The following is a 27,611-nucleotide window of genomic DNA, read 5'->3' on the forward strand; positions in this document are numbered from 1 at the left end:
TGACACAAATAACACTTTATTCATTCATCACGAGTCTCAAATAATCTCTGTACAGATCTGAAGTCAGTGGTAGACAGACAGGTGAGGACTTCAGTGTGTGACTACATCAACATACAAAACGTCAGGTACATTAAAACACACGGTCCCTTGATATCCCGACATGAGGGGTGCCGACAGACAAGTCGAGGTACAGTTATTTAATTATCAGGGCGGAAAATAAACTGTTTTACAGTCAGAGCTATAAACCAACATTACGTCCAGATTTCTACATACATAATTACATCTCTATACATCCTATAGTTAAGAGAAAAGGGTGTACAGTGTTCACATGAAATGCTTCAAGTAATTAAAAACATTAACAGCTTTAATTCAATGTTAGAGAGTCTGGAAATGTCCGAGTGAGTCATTTTAGAGCAGAATTCAAATATGCACAACTTTATTTACAACAGGGACGGATCAACACATTGCAAGGGCCGTAATGGTGCCGTGGGCCCCTAATGGCCCCCCCATTCCCCCCACTCTGTTCACTGTGCATGTATTAAACACACATCTATTAGGTGAAATGCACAGTACAAACTTAAATACAAAATGCCCTAAAAGTTAGTTGCAATGAGTATGAAAATCATGCCTAAATGGAATTAGTGCTGCAATGATTATTTGAAACTTCGATAAATCATTTCTATGAAAATAGTAGAAAAATTACGTTTTAGGGCGACAACACATGATTAATAATTTCATCAGTTAATTTAAAGAGGATTTATTCATAGTAATCAAATAATCGTTGCAGCGCTAATACATTAAAGTAGCTCTAAGTTCTTGTGTTTTTGGCCAACAATTAAAAAAATGTCAGGTTTTGTACCATAGACAACAAAATGACTGCATATTTTCACATTAAAACTCTTGCCGTTTTGACAATTGTGCGTAAAAAAAATGACATCTTTCCAACTAAACATTTTTAAAATCATGAATAAATAATGTCATGTTTCTGCTCTAAAAATTAAAATGACAAATTCTTCCTCAAAACAAAAGAAATGCCAACATTTGAACCAGTCTTCAAATGTCTTACAAGTTACTGACCTTAATTAAGAGTGATGCAAGACACTGAAAAGCATCTAATTGGATAAATAAGCACATTTAGTAATAATATTTGAGCAAAATCCATATCCAAATATAAGCAGATTACAATTTCAGTTGAGTGACAAATTGCTTTAGTGACCAGAAAGACTGGGACTCAGATATAAGGTTAACGTTTTCTATTATTTTAATGTACACGTCAAGACGTGAATAATAACGCTTATCAGAAACACAAAATGAAGGTGAATAAAGTTGAATTAAACTAAAATATTGTCAAGCTAGTGTCTGTGAAAAGATCAACGATCCCTTGAACTCCTGACGCAAGTGAAACAAGATTCACACACGGTTCATTCAGCGCTTCAGATTAGTAGAAGCTTCCTGTCACCACGAGTTAGATAGACTGAAGACTAACCAGTCACTTAACAGGAAAACTAGTTAGGAAGCAATGCATGGAGATTGGACAAAAGTCTGTTCACATGGTTTTAAGTTATACTTACTGGCTGTTGAAGCTTATAGACTTAATGAGAAAAAAGATATTGTATCCAAAGTAGTTATTTTGAGAATGTTTTTCGTTATAATGAGATAATGATGGTTTAATGCATGAAAAGTGCTTCCAGAGAGGGTCGTCCATCAGTGTCAAACGTTAACCAGTCAAATGTTGATACAGAAAGTTATTGCACTTAAATGAATACTTTGATATTTTGGTGAATATATAACAACCTCCACTCTTTTGCCTTTAGGCTGTCAAGTAGATTTGAACTGGCCGCATCAATGTCTACAGGGTTCACAGGGGAAGGTTTGGGGAGAGGATTAACGGGCCAAATGGGATTTTAGTTTTTGGGATCTGATAAAAAATAGATTTCTAAGAGATCTAAGAAGTCAGTATTCTGAAGGAAAAAAAAGTAAGACTTCTGAGGAAAAGTCAGAATTCTAAGAAACAGTCAGAATCCCCCAAAAAGTCAGAATAAAAAAAGAAAAAGTCAGAATTCTAAGAAAAAGTCAGAATTCCAAATTCAATCCCAGGACGCAAAAGAAAAGTCCGATCTAAAAAATAAATAGATCACATGTGGCCCTTATCCTCTATTGAAGTTGACGATATAAAACATTAGCATACTTTAGGTGTAGAGAAATGTCTCGGATATGCTGATCGAGTAGACCTGATTTTCACATTGTTCAAAGGCCAAGAATATCATAATAATATGGATCATTATCACAAACACTCATTTTAGAAGCTTGCATGAAAAATGTGTCATGCTCTCATTTCACATCTGAACTTTTGTCTTAGATAGAAAATTGCCGTTTCTTTTAACATTTACATCTATTGCACGGTATTTCACTTTTTCCTTTACGTGCGCGGACAAATCAATTATAATAAAATAACTCTATAATATCGACTAAATCCAGTGTGAGTCGGCTCCTAGTTAAGGTAAATTCCTAATAAAATAAAAAAATAAGGTGGCTACTTAATATTTTTCCTGTTGCTTGTGTTTTAAATTTGAAACTGACAGCATTATTTAGGGTCGCGGTTCAATTCATAATGAACTGTTAGACCAAAAAAGGCTCAAAGCATATTGTTTGTTTAGTTATTGTACAAAAAGTGCATTGTGACCATTCGTAGAAACAGGTTCCTCGTGTGCCTCGTACATTTCTGGATAAGAGCTTTTATTTGATAAATAGATTAATGACACTATAAATGATTTTATGGATACTGAACTGAATGAAAACAGAAAAGGAACTGAGTCGTGTTGACTATCAGCAAAGCAGCTATTTCTATTATCAAACTTGTTACGATAATAACATGATATTGACCTGATATTATTATTAACGGCTGGTTGAGTGATTTCAATCCTTTCTTTGAAACTCTTCCTGCGCCTTTGAGCTTTGTACCCAGTCGTACACAGAGTATCAGTGTGTTATTTGAGGTACTGGCCTAAATCAAAACATAAAAACTGAAGGCTTTATGATTTAAAACTGACCTGATGCATGTTCATTTTAGAAAAGCGGCTTTTGCTTTTATCAAACATTGTAATATAAATGATATTACACTGATCTTATTATTATTATTATTATTATTATTGACTGCTGTTAGGGTGATTTCAATCCTTTTTGTGAGCACTGAACTCCCCCTGCTTTAAGTCCCAGCAGAACACGGAGTATCAGTGAGTTGACTGATTGTGTGCCGGGCTCTGTACCTTCAGCAGAGAGAATCCATCCCGTCTCCACCCGCCTGCTGCTGCTCAGCGCCACAAATCAAGCGTCCCTCTCTGATTACTAAACAAGTCCAATCAGAGCAGCGCTGTGATTTTTCAGACGTTAATGACGGTGTCGTCCTCATCGTCTCTGCCCTCCTCCTGTAACGTGTCCCCTCTGTTTCCAGATCCTTCCTCCTCCTCCTCTTCCTCCTCAGGGGCTCCACAGGGGCCGATGATGTACCTGTAGTCTCCCCCGATAGCGAGGGCGACCCCTGACCCCACCATCAGCCAGTCTTTCTCCTCTTTCTCCGCTCGGATCTGCCATGGGATGCTCCAGCTCTGGTTCCCCGCCACCATCCCCTCCCCCTGACATCCGACCCCCCCGTCGGCCCCACATCCTCCTCCAGGCTCCCCCTCCTCCCCCTCCAGGTTGACGTAGAGCAGAGGCTCCTTCAGCGGGGGGCCGGGGGACAGGCTGCCCCCAAGAGCCTCCACCTGGCCAATCAGGTGCTGGAAACTGGGCCGACATTTAGGGACGGGACTCCAGCAGCTGTGCATGATCTCATAACTGACAGGAGGAGATGATGAGGAGGAAGAGAGGATGAGGAGAAGAAGAAGGATAGATGGAAGAAACATGATAACAGTTACTACAAGGGTTCCTACATTCAACATTCAATACTTTGAATTGAATTTAAATGAAACCACTACCAATGTCATCGCTAGCTAGTAGAAACAGCTGCCCCGAGCATCCTGATTTGTGGGACATTAATGCAGGAGGTGTTGTGTACAAATATCCAAAAGATGTGTGTGTGTGTGTGTGTGTGTGTGTGTGTGTGTGTGTGTGTGTGTGTGTGTGTGTGTGTGTGTGGTCCTTTTTCCAGACCTTGTGAAGATTGATATAAGAGATTTTAAAAAGGAAATTGAAGCCTCTTTTTTTAGATCAATGATTTAAAATGCCTCTTATATCTGGAAAGTCACTTGTTAGCGTGTGAAGTTTGGTAGAATAGTTTACATTTAGCTCACAAAAACGTTGACAAAATCTGTTCACTAAGACAATATGGCACGAACTTCAAACATTAACAGTCACTATATAAAGTATTGTTGCTGAAAAGCCACAAATAAAATGTATGACATCAACGCGGACGGGGAAAAGCAGTGACCAGGTGAAAAAGTGTGTGTAATATATATAAATGTGTTTCAGACTCACATGTCGTCTCTGCAGTCCGGAGGTTTCTTCAGTCGCTCTCCTTTGATCAGATACTCGTAGATCTCGGAGTTTTCCACGCCGGGGTACGGAGTCTGACCTCGAGTCATGATCTCCCACATCGCCACACCAAACGCCCACTGACACACACACACACACACACACACACATAAATCAAAAAATATATAATTATGCACTTCCATGTCATTCATAACTGAAAAGCATTAACAGAATATCTACATAGAAACTCAAAAAGAGACACTAAGTGAACTCCAATGACACATAATGACCACTAAGAGGCACACATCAAAATGAAATGACTAAAAAGAGACTCATAATGACCACGAATGGAAAGAAGAACCAGAAAGAGACTATGAACTAACTTAAGTGAAAATAAACCAAACGACCAAAAAGAGACTTAGATGACATCCGATAGAAAATAATTTTTGTAAAATGACAGTAAAAAATAAAGTTGTCTGTGAATGTGTGTGAGTATATGTATGAATGAGTGTGAGTGTTTGTCAGTGTGTGTGTGTGTGTGTGTGTGTGTGTGTGTGTGTGTGTGTGTGTGTGTGTGTGTGTGTGTGTGTGTGTGTGTGTGTGTGTGTGTGTGTGTGAAATCCAATGATTTTGGCCATGACCTGTTATTTTTAAATGGCCCCATACTACCAGGAATAACATAAATGATACAGCATACTTCGCAAGGATATTATACAAATATGAATGTGTGTGCGTGTGTGTGAGTGAGTGAGTGAGTGAGTGTGAGTGAGTGAGTGAGTGAGTGAGTGAGTGAGTGAGTGAGTGAGTGAGTGAGTGTGTGTGTGTGTGTGTGAGTGAGTGAGTGAGTGAGTGAGTGAGTGAGTGAGTGTGAGTGACTGAGTGAGTCAGTGAGTGAGTGTGTGTGTCTGTGAGTGAGTGTGTGTGTGTTCAAGGTTCAAGGCTTTTATTTGTCATACGTACATAGCTGCAGTGTAGTTATGTCGATGAAAATCTTAGGTCACAGTGTGTGTGTGTGTATGTGTGTGTGTGTGTGTGTGTGTGTGTCTGTGAGTGTCTGTGAGTGTGTGTGTGTGTGTCAGTACCACGTCGCTCTGTGTAGTGTACACGTTGTCTGCGAGGCTCTCCAGAGCGATCCACTTCACAGGGAGTTTAGAGACTGAACCCTGTCTGTAGTAATCTCCACTGTAGATCTTCTTAGAGAGACCGAAGTCTGCCACACACACCGTCATGTTCTCATTCAGCCTGCAACACACACACACACATACATTTATTGGTGATTTCAATAAGACAATACAAGCATGTTTCTGTCTGTTTGGGGAAGCGTGGACTGAAAGCCTTAATATTTAGATTTGTTGCTGATTGGTGGACTCCGTGAGCTGATTGGTGGACTCCGTGAGCTGATTGGTGGACTCCGTGAGCTGATTGGTGGACTCCGTGAGCTGGTTGGTGGACTCCGTGAGCTGGTTGGTGGACTCCGTGAGCTGGTTGGTGGACTCCGTGAGCTGGTTGGTGGACTCCGTGAGCTGGTTGGTGGACTCCGTGAGCTGGTTGGTGGACTCCGTGAGCTGGTTGGTGGACTCCGTGAGCTGGTTGGTGGACTCCGTGAGCTGGTTGGTGGACTCAGTGAGCTGGTTGGTGGACTCTGTGAGCTGGTTGGTGGACTCTGTGAGCTGATTGGTGGACTCTGTGAGCTGATTGGTGGACTCTGTGAGCTGCTTGGTGAACTCTATGAGCTGGTCGGTGGACTCTGTGAGCTGATCGGTGGACTCTGTGAGCTGATCGGTGGACTCAGTGAGCTGATTGGTGGACTCAGTGAGCTGATCGGTGGACTCAGTGAGCTGATCGGTGGACTCTGTGAGCTGATTGGTGGACTCACATGCAGTTCCTGGCGGCGAGGTCTCTGTGGATGATGCTCCGGCTGCTCAGGTACTCCATCCCCTGAGCGATGTCCAACATGAACTGCAGCAGCATCTGCAGAGTCAGATCCTGAAGGAGGGACACAAAGAGACGTCAGCACAGGTGGAAGAACATTTAATTATATCCCTAAAACTTCCCGTCAGTCATCCATTTTAACACATTTTCTGTTGTTTTTTCTCATATAATTTCTCATTTTTTGTTAAGCACTTTGAATTGCCTTGTGTTGAAAGGTGCTATATAAATAAACTTGCCTTGCCTATAATAAAGTCTTTATTCATAAATCTTTAAATCAAACGTAAGCTGAAGGGAATACAATTGTGATTGTGGATCCCATTCATTGGTTTATAGCACATACATCTGTTAACAATCCACATATTTATATATTATTACCATAAGCAGTATTAAATTAAACTGTACAATATTAAATTTGACATCATGTTTGATCTTGTTCTATTTAAATGTACATTGTCTACTAATTCCTGCATTTTTACTTGCACTATTTTATGTCTTTTTATGTTTTAAGTATATTGTATGCTGCACTGTTGAAGAACCTGTAACTAATCTGTAGAAACTGTAAATGTTCCTGTAAATGTTCTCTCTTACAAAAGGGTGTTCTCCGAGGCGGGACAGCAGCAGGAAGGTGTGCAGGTCTCCGTGCTTCATGAAGGGAAGAACCACCATCGGGATCGGCAGCCGCTGGCCGTGACGCCGGTGCAGGCTCACTCCTATTGGACAGGAAGGAGTGTCAATCAAACTGCACGGCCCAACCAAGGGTCATGTGATGTGTAGCTTAGCAGTGAAGTCATGTGATTGTGTTCCTTTATAGCCCAACATTAGCCACCTTTAGCTTGACTGTGTGTGTGTGTGTGTGTGTGTGTGTGTGTGTGTACCTATGAGTTGGATGACATTGGGATGGTGGAAGTCCTTCATGTAGGCCGCCTCCTTCAGACACTGCTCGATGTCACATGATGAAGTGATGTCAGCTGGAGGAGGACACACACACAAACATTAAGATATATGTTTTTTAAATTTATTTATGGAAAGCCAAACTGCACCTGCTGCTACATTAATAACCAAAGAAGAAGAAACGCCAGACTCACATTTCAGCACTTTGACCGCCACCTTTAAGACGGACGAGTCCTCGGACTTCAGGAAGGCCTGCCGCACCGAGCCGAACTCACCTGCACATCAACACACACCTTTATTACACACACCTTTATTACACACACCTTTATTACACACACACACACACACCTTTATTACACACACTTTAATATCAGTTTTTTATTGTTCAGTTGTCTCTCTTCTGTTTGGCTTCTACTTCTAATATTTTCAGACGTTTAAACCATTTAAAAAAGTGTGTTAATTGATTTCAGTTTAAGAGATATATTATATACAAATAGCATATTTTTGTTTTACGAACAAGGGAGCAAAAGCGACCAAAAAATTATAAATAATTGACAGACGATAAAAACAAAGGAACACAAACAAAAAGGGTGAATAGGGTCAAAAGAGGGGGTCCCGGTCAAGTGTTAAAGAATTCAATGTGAAAAGATGTGTGTTAGAATAAATGTGTGCGTGTGAAAATGATATATTGTGTGTGCATGGACGCGGGAAGGGGGGGTGCTGAGGGGGCTGCAGCACCCCCATCTGCGAGACTCCACTAGCACCCGCAAACACGGCACACCTACAGTGTAAGCGCGCCACAGTTTCTCCGCTGCGAGGCTCCACTAGCCCCCCCCGCACCCCCAACTCTGACTGACTTCCCGCGTCCCTGTGTGTGTGTGTGTGTGTGTGTATATTAGTGTTACCTTTCCCCAGCATGTGTCCCAGTGTGAGCAGCCTCTCTGGGATCAGGACGTCCTGTAGTTTGTTCTTCAGGTCTTCGTTTATACCGAGACTGTCCACTGGAGGGGGGGGGGAAGACAGAGACAGAGACAGAGACAGAGACAGAGACAGAGACAGAGACACACACACACACACACACACACACACACACACACACACACACACACACACACACACACACACACACACACACACACACACACACACACACACACACACACACACACACACACACACACACACACACACACACACACACACACACACACACACACACACACACACACACACACACACACACATTCTGTTAAAACTTGCTGCGTATATCTCCCACAGTGTATCTCTCCTCTAACAGTTGTGTGATCAGAATTCATGATTTTTGAAGCAGAAGTGAAATCGCTAGAGGTAAAAAGCTACCGTTAGGCAATAAAAAAAAGTTGCAGCACTGTCTGATGTATTTTATATCATAGGACATAGCGTTAAAATCTCCACAGACGATTGTTAATTCTTCTAAGACAAGGGAACAGGAAGTGGTCAAACGCTGACTCGTTTCTGGGTATTGGACTCATTCCTCCACCCCTCTATGGTTTGTGATGCTAGTAATATAACCTACGGCCATAATGAATACTTATTTCTAATCAAACGTCACAATTTTTTCTTTATTTTGTACGTTTTCAACAGGATCCGGCCCAGGTGACATCCCTTGAGAATATTTGACACTAATTGCTTTATTTTATAGATGCAGACAGACTGAGGGGGAGTTCTCTTTACCAGAGGTGGGGACTCGCAGACTCGAGTCGCATATTTTTTGACTTGAGACTTGCCTGACTAACATTGATAAAAGACTTGACTTGGACTTGGTATTCATGACTTGAGACTTGACTTAAGCTTGAGATAGATGACTTGAAAGGACTTGACTGTTTAAAATTAAATATTTGCGTTTGTTTTTGTAGTGAGATATTACGTTTAGTTTTTTCGAAAAACTTGATTATAACGCCATGCGCGCAAACCTGGCAACCCACTAGAAGGCAGGAGTCTCAGTTAACATGGCAGCGGCTAGCTTTACTCCAAAAATAGTGAAGTTTGGATTCAAGGATTATTTTGTCGATGACGGTGATAAGAAGAGACCAGCGGTATGCAGGGTCTGCAGCATAGAGATCAGTGACACGGCGGTTCTAGTGTTAACAGAAATTTAAATTAAATATGAGTAATGGCAAATGCCATACATGATTTTCTTACCTGGAATTCTGCCTTTTTGAACAGACTTTTTGAGTCCTAGCTATATTGTCTGCAGTTCTGGGGTTAATATGATTGTCATCGGTCTAAATTAGATTTCAAATGATTAACTGTGTATGTAATGAAGATCATAGTGTGGGTTAAATCCATTTTCATAGCCACTGTCTTTTAACTGATTTAAATGCGGAAACTGGGCTTATTCATCAGAATTTCGTGTGACTTGACTTGCTTGACCTGAGCAATGACTTGACTTGCTTGACTCTCACCACAGTGACTTGGGACTTGCTTGATACTTGTAGGTCAAGACTTGAGACTTGCTCATGTAGGACTTACTCCCACCTCTGCTCTTTATATATTGAGTGTTTCTGCTTCACTGATCACACTCAGAGTTAAAGTAAGTAAGTGGGTTGTTGTTTTTGGTCAGAGGGACGATCTAATTGGCTGAGAGGCGGCAGGTAAATACAGGCCGGGAGAGTGCAGTCCATCAATACAGGCAGCTGTGTTTCCTGTAAACAGGCAGCTAAAGAACAGTCAGTCGTGATCGAGAGAAGAGGCTCCGACTGCATGTTCACTCAAACTCTACTGCATGCTAAATATTTATTTCTATATTTATCAAATTGGGATCAGTAAAGTACTTCTCATCTTATCTTGTTCTCCTTTATAGCTCTGACTATGAATTACACCAAGTCTGTTAGAGTGGTTCTGATATTCAGAGAGAGCATGTAACCCAGAAAACAGAAGGGTGTTTTGTAGTTAGATCAACACACACAGTAAAGTATATTTATCACTCACATGTGGAGTCCTGCAGCTCTGCACAGTTCCTGTTGAAGGAGCGAGCGGCGGTGAAAGAGACGGAGCTCTCCTGACCCGGAGGCTTGAAGGCCGAGCTGCAGACGGAGAGAGAGAGGGAGAGACTCGTTAAGCATTTAGAGCTCAGTCTGAACATGAGATGTGTTTATAAAATACGTAGAAAAAACATCAGTCAAAACAAATGAAGTTGGGTTTCTTTCAATACCCAACAACATTTTAAGCAAACTTCCAAAAATGTTTCAAAAAAAGTTCAATAAAGTGTAGTTTCGTCAGAAGCTGGCAGCATAGGCAATGATTTACACATGGCTGTAATCTACTCTAAGATATCTCTACGACGTACAAAGGGAGAAAGGTCTCCAGGACTTTTTAAAGGGGTTCAAATGTTCTTAAACTCAGCTCATATTGGCCATGTTTCATGCTGTCTGGAGAAATTACGAATATACGTCTTACAGCGCAATATGTAACACAAGTAAAACTAAAGATGTTTTATTGATTTCACCCGTCTCCATAATAGGGGTCACTTGTGCAATACTTCAAAGCTTAGTTATTTCCTAAAACAGCTGTGGTTTATACCAAACAAACTGATTGTTAGGGACTATTTTCAGCGGGGGAAGAACCCACATTATGTGCTCGAGTGAGTTTCTGGAGCAGGACTGTGGAGGTGGGTTTGAGGATATATCAGGCTTTGCTCCAAACACACACGATATAAACATTGGTAGTATAAACAATCTGCTTGTTTGTATGTGAACATGAGGTGTTCTTTACCCGAACTGCGTCTCTTTCTCTCGGCGGTGAGCCACCACGGTGAGCAGCAGCCCGATGACGGTGGCCAGCAGCAGGCCGAGCAGCAGCCCCACCCACATGTGGCTCCGCTGGGGCAACACGTGCACTGAGGGGCCGACACATCACAACATCACACAACAACAAGGGGAACAGATGCATCGTCGTCGATTGTTGGTCCACCCTGTCAGAGACTTTCTGCCTCACAGACCATAATAACCTGAGAGGCTGTCCAACAGAATCCTCTGGGACCCAAAGCATGCTCTGACAGAGAATATGAACTACTACCCTCTAATGGAGATTCAATCAAGTCAGACTGAAGCATCCTTTGTGCTCCAGTCAGTCCTCTCAGTAAACACGGAGCTGACTCCAGATCAGATGCACGCTGCAGGCTCTTTGAGCAGCTTTCCTCTCAGTAAACACAGAGCTGACTCCAGATCAGATGCACGCTGAAGGCTCTTTGAGCAGCTTTCCTCTCAGTAAACACAGAGCTGACTCCAGATCAGATGCACGCTGCAGGCTCTTTGAGCAGCTTTCCTCTCACTGATCCTGCTGTTATGTTCAATGTTTGTTGTTTGTTTTTCATGTGTTGTGTCTTGGGGGGTATACTATGAAGCTGGTTCAACCTAACCTGGATATGTTTGAGTTAGCCGGTTGGCCTAATCCAAAACATACGCGCTGCTGCTAAGCTGTACTACGACAAGGGTTATCATGTGGATCGCTCAAGCCAGCCGTGTCCTATCTAGTTAGGTGCGCGTTCACATGCAAGGGGTGGTATCTGGAGCATTCGACCAATCACAAACATGGAGAAGCGTACTGACAGCGCAGCATCATACTTCCTGAATGAAAAGTCAACTATAATATTAGACATATGAAGAAGTTAAACTTTAAACATCCATGACTTAAACACTTTATCCAGGATCAAAGCCACATAGCTGCACCTGCAAGGTGAATACAGCTGGTAACAGAACAAGTGTTTGAATGCGTACATTAACAGGTTTATGATATCACTGCCCCGTCTAAGACACCATCTGATTTTAATTACATTTTTCTCGAGTGTTTCCTCAACTTAATGTGTTGCTTCAAATAATACTTCTGCATACAGTATGTGACACTGTGAGTGTTGCACGGCCAGATACGGCTCAGCTGACTCAGATAAGGAGATATATGATACATTATGATGTGATATGCCGCGGACTGTACTTAATGTTACTCTGATCCGGTTACTTATGTTGTGGCAGATATTTAAGTAAGCTTTCTTAACGCTAATGTTCTAATAGTCAGATTGCTCTGAAGATGGGAGGTGATATTCTATTAATGTTCACGTTCACACAGTCGGTGATTTTTGCCGGCCGTCTTTCCTGCAACAGCAGCTTTTCTGTATTTCCTTTCTCCTGTAATGTCACTTGATGGTTTTAAACTCCGCACACTGAGCTCTGATTGGTCAGCAGGCGGTGCTTTCACTGAGTTGATCTCTTAGCCTGCAACCTAACCTGCTCCGGGGCAGGTTAGCCGCTCAGCATAAGTTACCATGGAGATCTAGCCTGCTAAAAAGAGAACCAGCTTCGTAGGACCGGAAACCTCGAGCTTTCCCTGAAGTTAGCCGCTAAGTGAAAATCCTGCTTCGTAGTACAGGCCTCTGATGTTTGTCTGTTGATGTGACGCATGGAGCTGCTGTGAAGCAAGGAGCATTTCAGACTTGATCTGACCATTAAAGTATTATCGTATCGTATTGTACGTCAGGTGTGAAGTACTTGTGTGTTGTTGTCTACATGAGATGTTGTTGTTTACATGAGATGTTATTGTTTACCTGAATGTGTTGTTTACCTGAGTGTGTTGTTGTTTACCTGAGATGTTATTGTTTACCTGAGGTGTGTTGTTTACCTGAGTGTGTTGTTGTTTACCTGAGGTGTGTTGTTTACCTGAGTGTGTTGTTTACCTGAGTGTGTTGTTTACCTGAGTGTGTTGTTGTTTACCTGAGTGTGTTGTTGTTTACCTGAGGCGGGCAGCACCAGCACCGGGGGGCTCCAGGGTCCGCAGCCCACCGACGTGCAGGCCGAAACCTGGAAGGAGGCGTTGAAGAAACGCCCTCCACCGGAGAGCAGAGCCGAGTTCTCCTTAAACAGCAGAGGCTCCTGCAGGAAGAGCATCAGATCAGAATACCTCGAGTTACAGCAGAAAACTACCGTAACATTCAACTGTTTGCAACTTCAAAAACAACAACTATTTATCTAATATATCATACTCCAGTTACTTCTATATAGACTCTTCTTGCACTATTTCAATTCTATTTTATTTGTATTTACTTGCACTATGTTATCTGTTTTATTGTGTTGCTCTGTTGAGGAGCCTGTGACCTCAGATATGTAGCTCTGCACACATGATCAATGACACACACACACACACACACACACACACACACACACACACACACACACACACACACACACACACACACACACACACACACACACACACACACACACACACACACACACACACACACACACACACACACACACACACACACACACACACACACACACACACACACACACACACACACACACACACACACACTTCTCTTAATCAAGTTTTAGTTGACTACAAGTATAGACATTTTTGTTATATACCTTTTTTTGTTTTTAAACCCTACCCTTAAAATATTTTAGTATTTTTTTTGTCAATGAAAATTTGTTTTATTCTAATTGTTTTATTTATGCTGCTGTAGTCCTCATACTTATTTTTTAATTATAATTAATAAACAGTATAAACCCTGTTTTTAAACACTATTGCGTCTTTCCTTATAGAATAGAGAATTTGGTACGTGTGTTTTTTAACTGAATGAAAGTCTTGTTTTTTACCATTAACCGTCCCTGCTTCCGGTATAAATGTAATGGAAGCTCTGAGAGACCCCCCACCTGAGGCTCCCCTCCTCTGCTCCACTGCAGCTTGTATGCGATCAGACGTCCCTGCAGCTGCTCCTCCTGCAGCACCGCCCAGCTGAGAGCCAGCTGCTGCTCCGACAGCTCGAACGTCAGGTTCCTAGGGGCCGCCGACGGCACTGAGGGCGGGATGATATATCATTATTATCAGATAGATTACAGTGATTATCATGAAGCGTGCTCTGCGGGGTCTGAATGCTCACTGATCAACAACAGCATCAGAGTCTGAGAGTCCTCACAGTTTGGGGAAAAACACAATCTGAGAAACACCTTCCAACTTGTTTTTCTAAAAGACAGAACTAAGTAAATAAACGTTTCTTTGTACGGACCAATTTTCTGAATGGATGTAATCTATATATAATGTAATATGTAAACATAGTGAGAAATGCTGTCAATAACCCAGAGCACAACACCTTCAACAAACCTCGAAATACTAAACAGTTATTAACATTCAAACAGTCAAACAGTAAAAGCAACAAATCTGAAGGTATTAAAACACAATTTGACAAACACCTAAACTAACTAAATGAACGTTTCTTTGTACCGACCAATCTTCTGGATTAATGTAATCTATATATTTAATCTTTTTGTACAAATAGTGAGAAATGCTGTCACAATAACCCAGAACCTTCAAAATGTTAGTTTTCTTCCCAAAAACTGTCCATACCTCAAACTAAATACTGATACATAAAGTTATTAACCCTCTGGAGTCTAAGGGTACTTTCTAGATTTTTAGATTCCTCCTTAAATCACCTTTTAAAATGTACTCGTTAACACAGCACCCCATGAGTTACACATCAAAATGTTCAGGACAATCTCTGGTCTTGCTAGAAATGCAAGTCACTCACCTTAAAGCACTGTCTGATTAGTTGATTAGATCTAAAGCTGCACATTTCACATCCGATTTAGGAAATCTTCAATCATATTTCTACTCCTAATAATCGAAAAGATGATTAAATACGAAAAATATGCGCACTACCCACGCAGATCTGTGGGCGCTGACTCCAGAGGGTCAACAGTAAAAGTAACAAATCTGAAAAAAACCATTAAAATAGTTTCCAATTAATTTCCCCTCCATGCACTAATTGATTAATGGACTTGGGGCATTTAAACTTAAGTACAGTACTTGAGTAAATGTACTTAGTTACTTTCCTCCCCTGGTGATCTGAGGTCAGTGTGTGCCTCTCTGCAGCCTGCAGGGGGCGCTGCAGAGAGACAGCCTGCAGAGAGGCCTTTCATATGGATTTAGGCCACACACAAAAGCTGATTGTACAGGAGAGGACTGGAATCTACTGGAAACCATCCAGCTGGACCTCACTCACACACACACACTCACACACACACACACACATACACACACACACACACACAAACAAATACACAACACAAACAACAAGCCCGCTCTCAGCGACCAACTGCTGAACTCAGAGAAAACAGGAAACCAGCCGACAGCAGAATCTCTGCCACATTCCTATAAGAGGTGTCATGCTTTCTGTTTGATCAGTTAATGTATATGTTAACAGCTTTGAGGTGTTCGGAGGTCACACAGAGATGCTAACAAACCAGAAAAGAAATGCAAAAATTCAGACAAAAATAAAACTAGTGGCTTCAAAACCTTCCACACGAGACACAAAATAGCTACTGCTGTTGTTGTTGATGTAAAACCACCAAAAATGGGAACAAAACGGCAACTAGGAGATGCAAAGTATACTAAAAGAGACCCTTAAAATGTACAATCTTTGAGCAGATTTAAATCCAAAATTTTTTTTACTTTGAAAAGGAAATATTCTGCTCACTTTCAGGTTCATATCAGTATTTGGTGTCTCTACTGTGTCATGTTTACAATAGTTCATGTTCAAAAAGGTCTTCATGTACTCTGCTGTAATGTGATTGGTCAACCCATCCTGAAGTAAACAAAAGAGTCCAATGGAGGTGTTTCAGGCAGGGAGGCGGGAATGTGTGGGAAAGAATCTCCCCCTGAAGGGAACACAGGGATTTTAGCCTTTGCTGACCATTTACATACACTAAAACCTACACTACAGGAAAGGGAACACTCGCAAAGCAGAACAGGGCCTCTTTAAAGCGGGGGACACTTGTTAGTAGTATTAGAAATGATGCTTCCTAACATCTCTTACCTGACTCCGGGGTCTGGAAGTGGATCCAGGGGCAGAAAGGCGACGCCCCCACCTCGTTCAGACAGGAGAGCCTCACGCTGTAGTTCTGATGGCTCCTCAGAGCCGAGAGGACGTGCAGGTGAGGAGGAACCTGGACCTCCTGCTGGGGGAGATCCCACCTCCTCACCGAGCGCCTGGACAGCTGGGGGGAGGGGGAGGAGGGTAGCGACATATTAGTGTTTGATTAGCCTTCTCTGTGTGTGTGTGTGTGTGTGTGTGTGTGTGTGTGTGTGTGTGTGTGTGTGTGTGTGTGTGTGTGTGTGTGTGTGTGTGTGTGTGTGTGTGTGTGTGTGTGTGTGTGTGTGTGTGTGTGTGTGTGTGTGTAATTAATTATCTAGACCTGACAGGAAGGAAGGACTGAACTACCAATAAGAGTTGACAAAGAGTTTAATCTAGAGACTTGTGATATTCTAATTTGTTTTTAATTGTATGTGTGTGTAATTAATTTAATTGTGGTAAGTAAGTGTTACCTGGACAACGCAGGTTGTCAGCTCAGAGTGTCCATTGAATCCCGGTTTCCATGCCAACGTGACGTTGTTGTCCTCCATCCTGAGGACCTGCAGTCCAGAGGGCGCCGCCGGCAACACTGAGAGAGAGAGAGAGAGAGAGAGACTCATCAGCCAATCACAGCTCAGATACAGAGAACATGTTACAACAGGTGTGTCAGTGATTCTGTTTACATGCACACTAATATTCCACTATTAGTCAAAGATATGACATATTCTGAGTGTGATAATTGTCATGTAAACAGAACGTTTTGTTTGGTTATTTTTCCACCATTTAGTTTATCGGATTTGTAGCACAAAGGCTGATAAATATGTGAAGTAATTGTACTTCATATCAGTGTGTAGTGTCTCTACTTTAAAGAGTCCTCTCCTGCTGATGTTCAGGTGTATATCAGTGTGTAGTGTCTCTACTTTAAAGAGTCCTCTCCTGCTGATGTTCAGGTGTATATCAGTATGTAGTGTCTCTACTTTAAAGAGTCCTCTCCTGCTGATGTTCAGGTGTATATCAGTATGTAGTGTCTCTACTTTAAAGAGTCCTCTCCTGCTGATGTTCAGGTGTATATCAGTATGTAGTGTCTCTACTTTAAAGAGTCCTCTCCTGCTGATGTTCAGGTGTATATCAGTATGTAGTGTCTCTACTTTAAAGAGTTCTCTCCTGCTGATGTTCAGGTGTATATCAGTATGTAGTGTCTCTACTTTAAAGAGTCCTCTCCTGCTGATGTTCAGGTGTATATCAGTAAATAGTGTCTCTACTTTAAAGAGTCCTCTCCTGCTGATGTTCAGGTGTATATCAGTATGTAGTGTCTCTACTTTAAAGAGTCCTCTCCTGCTGATGTTCAGGTGTATATCAGTATGTAGTGTCTCTACTTTAAAGAGTCCTCTCCTGCTGATGTTCAGGTGTATATCAGTATGTAGTGTCTCTACTTTAAAGAGTCCTCTCCTGCTTATGTTCAGGTGTATATCAGTATGTAGTGTCTCTACTTTAAAGAGTCCTCTCCTGCTGATGTTCAGGTGTATATCAGTATGTAGTGTCTCTACTTTAAAGAGTCCTCTCCTGCTTATGTTCAGGTGTATATCAGTATGTAGTGTCTCTACTTTAAAGAGTCCTCTCCTGCTGATGTTCAGATGTATATCAGTATGTAGTGTCTCTACTTTAAAGAGTCCTCTCCTGCTGATGTTCAGGTGTATATCAGTATGTAGTGTCTCTACTTTAAAGAGTCCTCTCCTGCTGATGTTCAGGTGTATATCAGTATGTAGTGTCTCTACTTTAAAGAGTCCTCTCCTGCTGATGTTCAGGTGTATATCAGTATGTAGTGTCTCTACTTTAAAGAGTCCTCTCCTGCTGATGTTCAGGTGTATATCAGTAGGTAGTGTCTCTACATGTCTCCATGCTTTAATGTTCAAAAAGCTCTTTATTGTTCTCATACTGTCTGTGCTGCAGCACCTCTTTTCACCCTCTGTCTGAAACCAGAGCCCAGTCTGCTCTGATTGGTTAGCTGGCCGGCTCTGTTGTGATTGGTCAACCACTTAGAGATGTCCCGCCCCTTAGCCTATCACGTACAATGTGTTGGAGCGCTAGCCAATAGAAGTGCAAGTGTTCAGGAAGTAAACAAAGGAGTCCTCCCACAGAAAACCGAGCAATCATAGAGGAATACAAAACAACCACGACAGGTAGAGAGAACATCTGTTTTAAAGCGCACCTTTAGAGTTATACAAGATCATGTTATATCGATGTTTCTGTAAACAGTGTTCTCACCTTTAATGTGAACGGTTCCAGTTCTGGAGACGGAGATTCCTCTGGTGTTCTTCGCTTCACAGTAAAACTTCACACTGTTGTTCATGCCTATAAAATCAGACCACAATCATTTCAATATTCATTTCAATACATGATGCGCTACCTGTCCGTCCCTTCTGTATTGGAAGTGCAATATCAGTTACTAAGTGTTCAGTCAGACATTTGAATGCATGACTTTTACTTTATCACTTTACATCTCCTTAGTTTTTAACGTCTGTTCTTTACTACCTGGCGTTTATATCCTTGACCCGTTCCACATTCATTAATATTCTATACGAGGCGCTTGATGCTCACTGATGATCAATACCTGAGATCACTTTAACTCAGAGGTGAATTATTATCCTTTAAGATTCCTGGAATACAACACGCCTCACTGAGCGGAAACGTGTGTGTGTGTGTTTCCAGTAACCGCCTGTATGTGAGAGGATCCTCCAAACGGCAGCAGACGAGCTGATGTTCTCCTATTTATAGAAAATCAATATTGTGTGTGTTTGTGTGTGTGTGTGTGTGTGTGTGTGTGTGTGTGTGTGTGTGTGTGTGTGTGTGTGTGTGTGTGTAGACTTTACACACTGTATTTCCCAATGTCTCTCTCTCTACTTGCTGAGCAGCTATTAGCTCTGTTATGCGGAGTAAGCCCATTAAATTAGCAAAATATTTAATTAATGACGTAAAAAAGAACTGGCAGTATACAAAAAAGAAAAAACATAAATAAGAGTTCAACTGAAACGAGCAATATATTTACACCATGCACCTTTTAAAGATTGTGCTTCATCTACCTTGGAGTGTGACTACAAATTGAGTTTAACAATGATGCATTTCACTCTCCTACATCGTCATCTAAACTGACAGGAAGTAAGGACGAAAAATACAAAAATAAGAGCCTGCAAGAGGTGTGTGTGTGTGTGTGTGTGTGTGTGTGTGTGTGTGTGTGTGATCATGCTGCACATTAGATTTATAATCTTTTAATTGTATTTAGAGAAATTACATGGCATTGCAGAGACCCATTAAAACCAGAAATCCAAGCTGCAGATGTGAAACACTGGATCCTACATTTCCCATAATGCACCTTGAGTCCACACACACACACACACACACACACACACACACACACACACACACACACACACACACACACACACACACACACACACACACACACACACACACACACACACACACACACACACACACACACACACACACACACACACACACACACACACACACACACACACACACACACACACACACACACACACACACACACACACACACACACACACACACGTTGTTGGTCTCAAGGTTGAAGATATTCAACATTTGGCTCAAACTTGTCTGTAATCTCCTCTTTTTCTCCTCTCTTCAGGTAAAAAAAACAAAAAAACATCATTTTTCTCCAAGTCTTTAGAAAAGTCACATAATAACGACTCTGTAACGCTGATGTCAGCTCCACCCGTCAGGACTGACCTTTGGGTTAAATCCAGCGCTCACATGCATCTGACTCACACACCTCCACAAGCTGTGTGTGTGAGAGAGTGAGTGAATGTGTGTTCATAACTACTGCCTTTCTCTAAAGACTGGGAGTAATGGGAGACTGAAGGCGGATTGTATTCAGGTCTTTGAGTAAGTTATGGATCAGCGAGGTAATATTTAACACTGATCAGGTTTCACGTAGTCACTTCTATCAGCTTATTTTTATTTTACCAGGATAGGACCACAACATAATTTCATTGCCCTAATTATTGCTATTATTACTTATTGTAAATTGTTTTGGATCCTACATTTCCCACAATGCACCTTGTTAGAGTCATAAATTAGGGCGTCACTGCCTAGCAAAGATAGAATTAAAGGAATGAAACCCTCTTTATTCGTCACACATGCAGAGCACACTCTGCTTTCGACCCCTCCTATTACTAGGAGCAGTGGGCAGCTATTGCACCTGTGCTCAAGGGCACCACGGCAGGGCCCAGGAGGTGAACTGGGACCTCTCCAAGTAGCAGTCCACCTTCCATATTTCAGTCTGTTCGAGGACTTGAACCGGCGACCCTACGGCTCACAGTCCGAGCCCCTACTGACTGAGCCACAGCCACATGTTTTACACACACTTTAAATCAGGAGTGTTTCTGACCTGGTACATGGAGGATAGAGGGGGAGGGTCTGGGCTCTCCCTCCTGTGCCCCCCCCAGCCACCACAACACCTCCACCGGCTCGGGGGGACCCACCGCGTCACAGGTGAGGTTAAAGGGAACGTTTGGGAACGTCGCCACGTCCTGCGGCTCCTGGACGAAGTGAGGAACACCTGGAGGGGGCGGGAAGAAGATCAGACTGAGGAATAATCATGGAGATGTGTTCAGGGTCACGGCACAGGGAAGGAAAACACACACACACACACGTTTAAAACAGATGCAGGATAAGAGGAGACTTCAAATGCTGTAATTAGACACAGGTGGTGCGTTCAGGGTCCTCACCTTCCACTGTGATCCAGGCGTGTTCAGAGGAGAACGTCAGGTCGTTGGACTCGACTTCACACCAGTACTGACCCGCATCCTGCTGCTGCACCGACTTCACACTGTGGACAAAAAAAGACTCAAATAAATAGGAAGCATTAGATCTTCAACCAGACCAGAGACATGTCAAAGGTCACCTGTCATGCTATTTTTAGGCAATAGCATAGGTCTCAGATATATACAAATATATAAAAAACATGTCTATGAAGTGTTTTGCTCAAAATACCAAACAGATCACCCATTCTAGCCATGCCTCATATCCCTCTATTTCACTTCCTGTTTCAAAAGTGCTGATTTTGGGTATAAAGCTTTTTAAAAAATAAAAGAGGAGGGGGCTGAGCTCATGCGGGACCCGGCAGCTACTGTCTAAACTAAATGCTGCCGTGATGAAACGGCATATCATGGATTATCAAGGATTCTCTCTGAAACAGTATGGAGCTCAAAGGTTTTCTCTCTTGCCGGTTATATCACAAGGTGAGTTCCTTTTTACTTCCTGCTTCTTCACACACATGCTCTCCAGTACAGGTTAGCTCTGAGTGTTAGCGATGCTAATGTAAACACCGACCATATTACGTCCAAAACAGTCGGGCATTGTTTCTGATAGCAACGTTTCTGATAGGGCCGTGGGTCCACATTTCAGATATGACGTCATATCGGATGCAAATCTGGATCAGCTCCGTTGTTCCCCCTTTTTTAGAGATTTGGGTACGGAGAAAAAGAGAGAGGGTTTTATGTTCTGACGCTGCGTGAGTTCCCCGACACACCGGGGACACATCTTTATGTAGAAAAGACATCAAAAAGTGCATTTTGCATGATAGGTCCCCTTTAAAGGCTGCAAAAACAAACTGTGTAAATGGGATTAAATATGATAATAGGAACAGTTTGCAACACATCTTATAATTGATTCAAGTAGTGTATTTTATAGGTTTTAGTGCATGTCAATGGTCTGCAAAGGCTAAAGTCCCTGTGTTCCCTTCAGAGGGAGTTTCTCTCAAACACACTATTTGTATGTTTGTCTGTAAAAACATCCTGATTTGTAAATTAACTAAAGCAGTCAGATACATTTCATTAACCAAAACAATACATTATTCTTCTCCATCATTCTTTTCGTACTAAAGTAAAGAACAAGTACCTCAAAAGTTGAATTGATGAGAAAAGTTTTTTTTTTTCTGTGTTTACGCGAGAAAGAAACGTGTTGTATCCGTTACTTTTCTCTTTCGTATAGCCCGTTCGTTCACACGAGGCCGTAACGGAAAAGCGTAAATGGACCCCGCAAACGATAACGGGTCCCAAGGTGGACATATCTGCGGACGGAACGCTCTGGGGGTCAAACGGCTCTGTGTGTACGCCCTATACGATCATTTCCTGATAACGATGAAGCCATAGCCCCGCCTCTCCTCACCTCTGCTGCTCACCGCTGTAGCATGGTCAGTAGCTACTGTCAATAGCTACTGACCATGCTACAGATGTTAGTGCCCAATCTACAGCTCCTCTACCACAACCATCAGCAACAAGTGGATATGGAGAACTACATGAACTACATGTTGCTAAATCCACCACGGAGAATAAACAGAAGGGCAACCATGGCAACCATGAAAGGGGGTCTTCTTCGCTGCTTTTAGTGTATTTTGTGGCGAAAGTACAGCGCCACTTACAGGCCCGGCATATGTACTACAGCGTTTCCAGTGGTCTTGTGTGTAAATGAGCCGAATGGAAGACTTTTTTGAAAACGAGTTCGGTGCGTAAACGCAAACGTTCCCGTGTAAATGGGGTCTAAGTTACAGCAGGATAATGATGACTTATTAGAACGTATATTATAAATGTTATAACTTAATTACAAAAGCTTTAGAAGGGCTAACCCGTTGGTCTTTATTGACATTTCTTTCGTGGATTAGTTTAGCTTTTCCAAGTATTTCCAAGAAACGTATCACCAGTTATGAGAGTTGTTAATCTCCTCCCTGATTTCGGCTGAACAACTACAATACCCAACTTCCTGTTTCACATAATATCTTTGTTGCCTCCGAACATAAGTCTTGAGGGTCTTTAAAGGTCTCAGATCAGGAGTAACACCAGGAAGCTGTAAAGTGAGCGTTTCTCTGACCTCCAATTTCCCTTTTCCTGTTCCTTCAGGAATCTGAGAGTAAAGCGGATTAATCAGCCGCCGCTGGCTGAGCCGAACAGACCTGAGGTCAGATTCTCAGGCAGCAGGCTCTGTTTAAATAAAGACGGCTGATCCTGAATCAGCCGTCAAAGCTGAGGCCTCTGAGAGCTGCTGAACCCTCGTGGTGTTCGAGTCACTGATGACAATAATAACTCGTAATAATAAAGCGTGTCGATACCTGCACACTGAACAGGTTTCACACAGATTGATCTACGATATGTGTAATCAAGATTTCACTTTGTACATTTCAGGTTATGTCACAAATACTGAAACACTAAACCAAGAAAACGACTCGACTCTCGTAGAGCTGGGTGTTTATATGAAACAGTGAATACACCCTTTCATACACTTGAAAAATGAATGAACAGTTATGCCCTAAAATACTACTTTAAAAACGGCAAAAATGCTTTATTTTAATCAAGATTGTACATATTTAATATTATTATACTGTGAGATATATTTCAATTCAAATACATATTTTGATTGTAATTTTTTTTGTTCATTTTTATTGGCTTTTATATATATCCTTTATTTAACCAGGTAAGCGGAGGGCAGCATGAACAATGTCACAACAGATAAAACACAGACAAGACAGGCGGACAAATACAGCTGTAACACACTAATTCAATTACGTTAACCAGTCAATATGCAGAATAAAATAAACTATTAAAAATCATTAAAAACTGACAAAATGTAAAACGACTTCAACGTTTGACATACGAGCACTCACATCGACCAATGGTGTCGTGTTCTCTGTCCTTTAAGATGGACCTGAATTCCCCCAAGGTGATCAAATGTGAGAGTTTCAGCTCCCTCTGTACATTGTTCCAAGCTGTGGGGGCCGCATGTTTAAAAGCTGTTTTACCCAGTTCTGTTCTTACTTTAGGAACCAGCATCTGAATACATGTTTGGGAGCGCAGGCCATATAGACTTTCTCTTCAAATCAAATGTAAGAGGGAACAAGCCCGAGCAGAGATTTATAAATAAAGATGGCCAATTAGCAGCAGCAGCATATGAAGTGCAATGGTGTACCCGATATCCAGTAACAAAACATAAGGCACAATGGTACACAGTATCCAAACTCTTTCGGCACTGGTCAGAGGCATTCATATAAAGCACCATAATCCAATGCAGGTCAACACGTTGCAGAGATCAAACCTAACCCTTTTGCAAAACTTACTTTTATATTATTTATCTTAAAGGGGTCCTTTCATTCTCATATGCTTTAGTGCAAAGGGTCATTATATTTTATTGTTCTTTTATACTTCTGTCCGGTGCAAATTATAATAATACAAATAATAATTATGTAACAAATAAAGGGATGTTAAAGCAAAGTATTGTACAGGCTGCTTGTCCATTTGACAACACTGAAGAAAGATTAAGATTAATTTCACAATGTTGTGTAAAAATGTGTCTGAATGTGTCCTTGGGAGAAAGAGTCAGGAGATAATGAAGGGGGGGGGGTTAGATTGACGGGAAGGAGGAGGAGGAGGAGGAGGAAGAGGAGGGGGAGGAGGAAGAGGAGTCATTCATCAAAGCAGCTGCTGCCTGTATTTACGGTCTATGAGCTGTTGAACCACCAAACAGAGCAGAAACAGAAACACATGAAACTCCAGACAAACCAAACCAGCTTCAAAGAAATGGTGAGGAGGCCGTCTGATTCACGGACAAAAAGCTGCACTCGAACACACCGTAAAGAAAGCAGCTAACAGGAAACACGTAGGATCTGAGGCAGCGTGAGAGGAAGTGACTCTCCAAGGAAACCAGATGACCTCAGAGTGCAGATACACACGCTGTAATGGAGTGGAGAATGAATGAGTCCTTAAGCACGGGAATGAGTGAGCATTCAACATGAAGGACTTTATTTTGAAGAAGCTTTAGGACTTATACTGTGAAGTCACTAAGACTTTTATTTTGAAACAGCTTTGGTACTTTTTCTATAAAGCAACTGGAGGAATCTTATTGTGTAGAAGCTTTTTGACTTTGATTTTGAAGCAGCTTGTAGGCGTTTTACTATGAAGGTGATTTTATGGAATGGTTTGGAGCAGGAGTTAAAACAACGCACGAGCATAATTCAGTTTAAAAGGATGCACAGAAACACTTTTTTGGAAAACTATGAGAATGAAGAGAGGTGATTGAAGAGGAGAAATTATTGTATATGTATGTATAAATGTAAATGTAAGTAGGAATAAGTTGCATAATGATTTAAAGGACAATCATTGATCAAGTAAGGGGTGGGAATTAATAAGCATTTGCTTCCTCCTGCTCCCTTTCGGACACATATGATTTTTTATTATTATTATTAATATGAAGACTTTTTTGTATCATGAATGTGGATAAATACTGTATTTTAACAATATGGTTAGGGATGGGTATCGTTAGGATTTTATCGATACCGGTACCGGTACTGCTTATCGGTATCGGTATTTTTCGATACTCTTATCGATACTTTTCAATAATTTGGTGCTCAAAATTATAGACATGAATACAAGATGTGAAGATTAAACAGTAATTGTGTTGTAATTTTCTTGCAGAAATAACTGTATAACTTATACATTAGCTTCTCAGAAGCAATGAAAGGCCAAATTATTAAAGGTGTAGGAGCTCACATTAACACTGTCAGTGTTAATAAACAAAAAAAAGACAAGGTGATGTGCCTGCAAGACTTCACTCAGGTAAACAAAACATATTACCCGTGCGCAGCAGCTAACCTGCCTGCGAGCCTTCGCTCAGGTCACATTTACACACGGCGCGGCTGAAGCCCGCTAGCACTAGCAGTATCGCGAGCACCGTTTTAGATTCAAGGAGTGTCTCGTTTGCAAATGCTTCATTAAGTTGCTTGTGTTACCCCCTTTACACGCAACTAATTGAGTACATAGATTTCACCTTGCACTATCGCCACTAACATTTTTTAAAGTGCACCCAGACCTTCGATCGCTTCGCTCTGTCCGCCATGCCTGCGGGAGTCTCACAACAATAATAAGAGCGCTGTTGAGAGACATGACGAGTGGCATTTACAGTGGCCAATCAGAGGGGTCTCAAACCGGATACATCACACGGGATGAGGGTTCCCAACCATCCAGAATGGTTTAAAGTTAAACTAAGGAAGTAGACGTAAAACATATACCGATAGCAGCACCGTTTGTCCAGCGGCTTAACGGTATACCGATACCGTCCAATCAGGTACCGGTATTGACTTAGTACCGGTTCTTGGTACCCATCCCTAAATACGGTATTCTTTTTTTCACATTTGTTATTTTTTTAATCTGTTCGAAATAAAGATTGAAATGAAATAAAGTAACTCCAGGACGGTGGTGGCGAAGTCCATATATGGGACTTGGCTTGGCAACTGGAAGGTCACCAGTTCAGTTCAAGCTACCGAGGTGTCCCTGAGCAAGGCACCGTTCCCTACACGGCTCCCCGGGCGCCGTACATAATGGCAGCCCACTGCTCCTAACTCTACGATGGGTCAAATGCAGAGAAACTGTTTGGTTACTAGTACCTGTACTACGTGATGACAATGAAAGGATTATTATTCTGAAATGTTTTTAGGAAACTTCATATGCATCAGCTATAAGATTTGTAATCTGAAGCAACATGAGGACTTGTATTGGTAGCAGCTTTCTGACTTTGATTATGACGTTGCTTGAGGACTTTTTCTGTTAAGCAAGTTGAGGAGTTTTATTTTGAAGCAACTTTGGGACTTTTACTGTTATCAGACCCGAATGTCTTGAAATTATCTTGCTTTTATCTTGCTATCAATGTATAAATCGTTTGATTCATTGATATACAGGTAGATGTATGTATCTATGGAGGTAGCACCTGTGGTAGGTCTCCCAGTGCTGCTCTCCCAGAGTGATGAACATCTGGTCCGTGCTGTACAGCTTCTCTCCGTCCTTCATCCACACGATGTCGGGCTCCGTCAGACCCTGGACGGCACAGCCCAGCCGCGCCGCGTTCCCCTGAGAGACCGTCTGGTTCACAGGGTGCTTCGTGAAGATCACACCTGAGGGGGGGGCAACAGGGGGGGAAATCACTTTGGGAAATGACCAATTATTCAATGAAGGCCATCAAAAGTGGACTGTTTGCAGCTGTTCTCCAGAGACACTATGGTGGAAATGATATATATCCAAAGCCTTGCAGTTTACAATTAGGTAATGCTTCAAGTGTTCTAGCATTACAGCAGATTAAATATCAACGAGGACCAATATTTAACAAGCCAACAGACAGTATTCAACATAAACGATAAATTCCTGCACTTTAACTGTATCTGCGTATTGAAGTCTGAATGCTTGTTGTTTGTATGTTGTCTTCTGCTGAATGTTGTACTTCTCTTGTTTGTTTGTTTGATGGCACCTTAAAAAAAGGAGTAGCTCTACTCATCTCATTGTACCTGTATAAGGACAATAAAGGATTATATTATATTCATAACATTAAACTCACTTAAGGACAATATGTTCAT

The 27,611-nt window shown here is 41.8% G+C and overlaps 1 protein-coding gene across 1 annotated transcript; it reads right to left on the bottom strand.

The window, feature by feature from the left end:
* Positions 1–27,611, bottom strand: tyro3 (TYRO3 protein tyrosine kinase; the record flags this gene model as incomplete). The annotated part of the gene is made up of 19 exons (XM_079696178.1): positions 1–3,834; positions 4,474–4,610; positions 5,553–5,712; positions 6,347–6,456; positions 6,991–7,112; positions 7,278–7,370; positions 7,488–7,568; positions 8,199–8,294; positions 10,264–10,358; positions 11,047–11,170; positions 13,058–13,196; positions 13,983–14,125; positions 16,142–16,322; positions 16,651–16,766; positions 18,443–18,529; positions 20,610–20,780; positions 20,950–21,050; positions 26,972–27,185; positions 27,593–27,611. The coding sequence occupies 19 exons, from the start codon at positions 27,609–27,611 to the stop codon at positions 3,381–3,383; spliced, it is 2,643 nt and encodes an 880-aa protein (XP_079552304.1). The 3' UTR covers positions 1–3,380.

The sequence above is a fragment of the Notothenia rossii genome, assembly GCF_949606895.1.
Source record: "Notothenia rossii genome assembly, contig: scaffold_61, whole genome shotgun sequence".
In the NCBI taxonomy this organism is placed as follows: domain Eukaryota; kingdom Metazoa; phylum Chordata; class Actinopteri; order Perciformes; family Nototheniidae; genus Notothenia; species Notothenia rossii.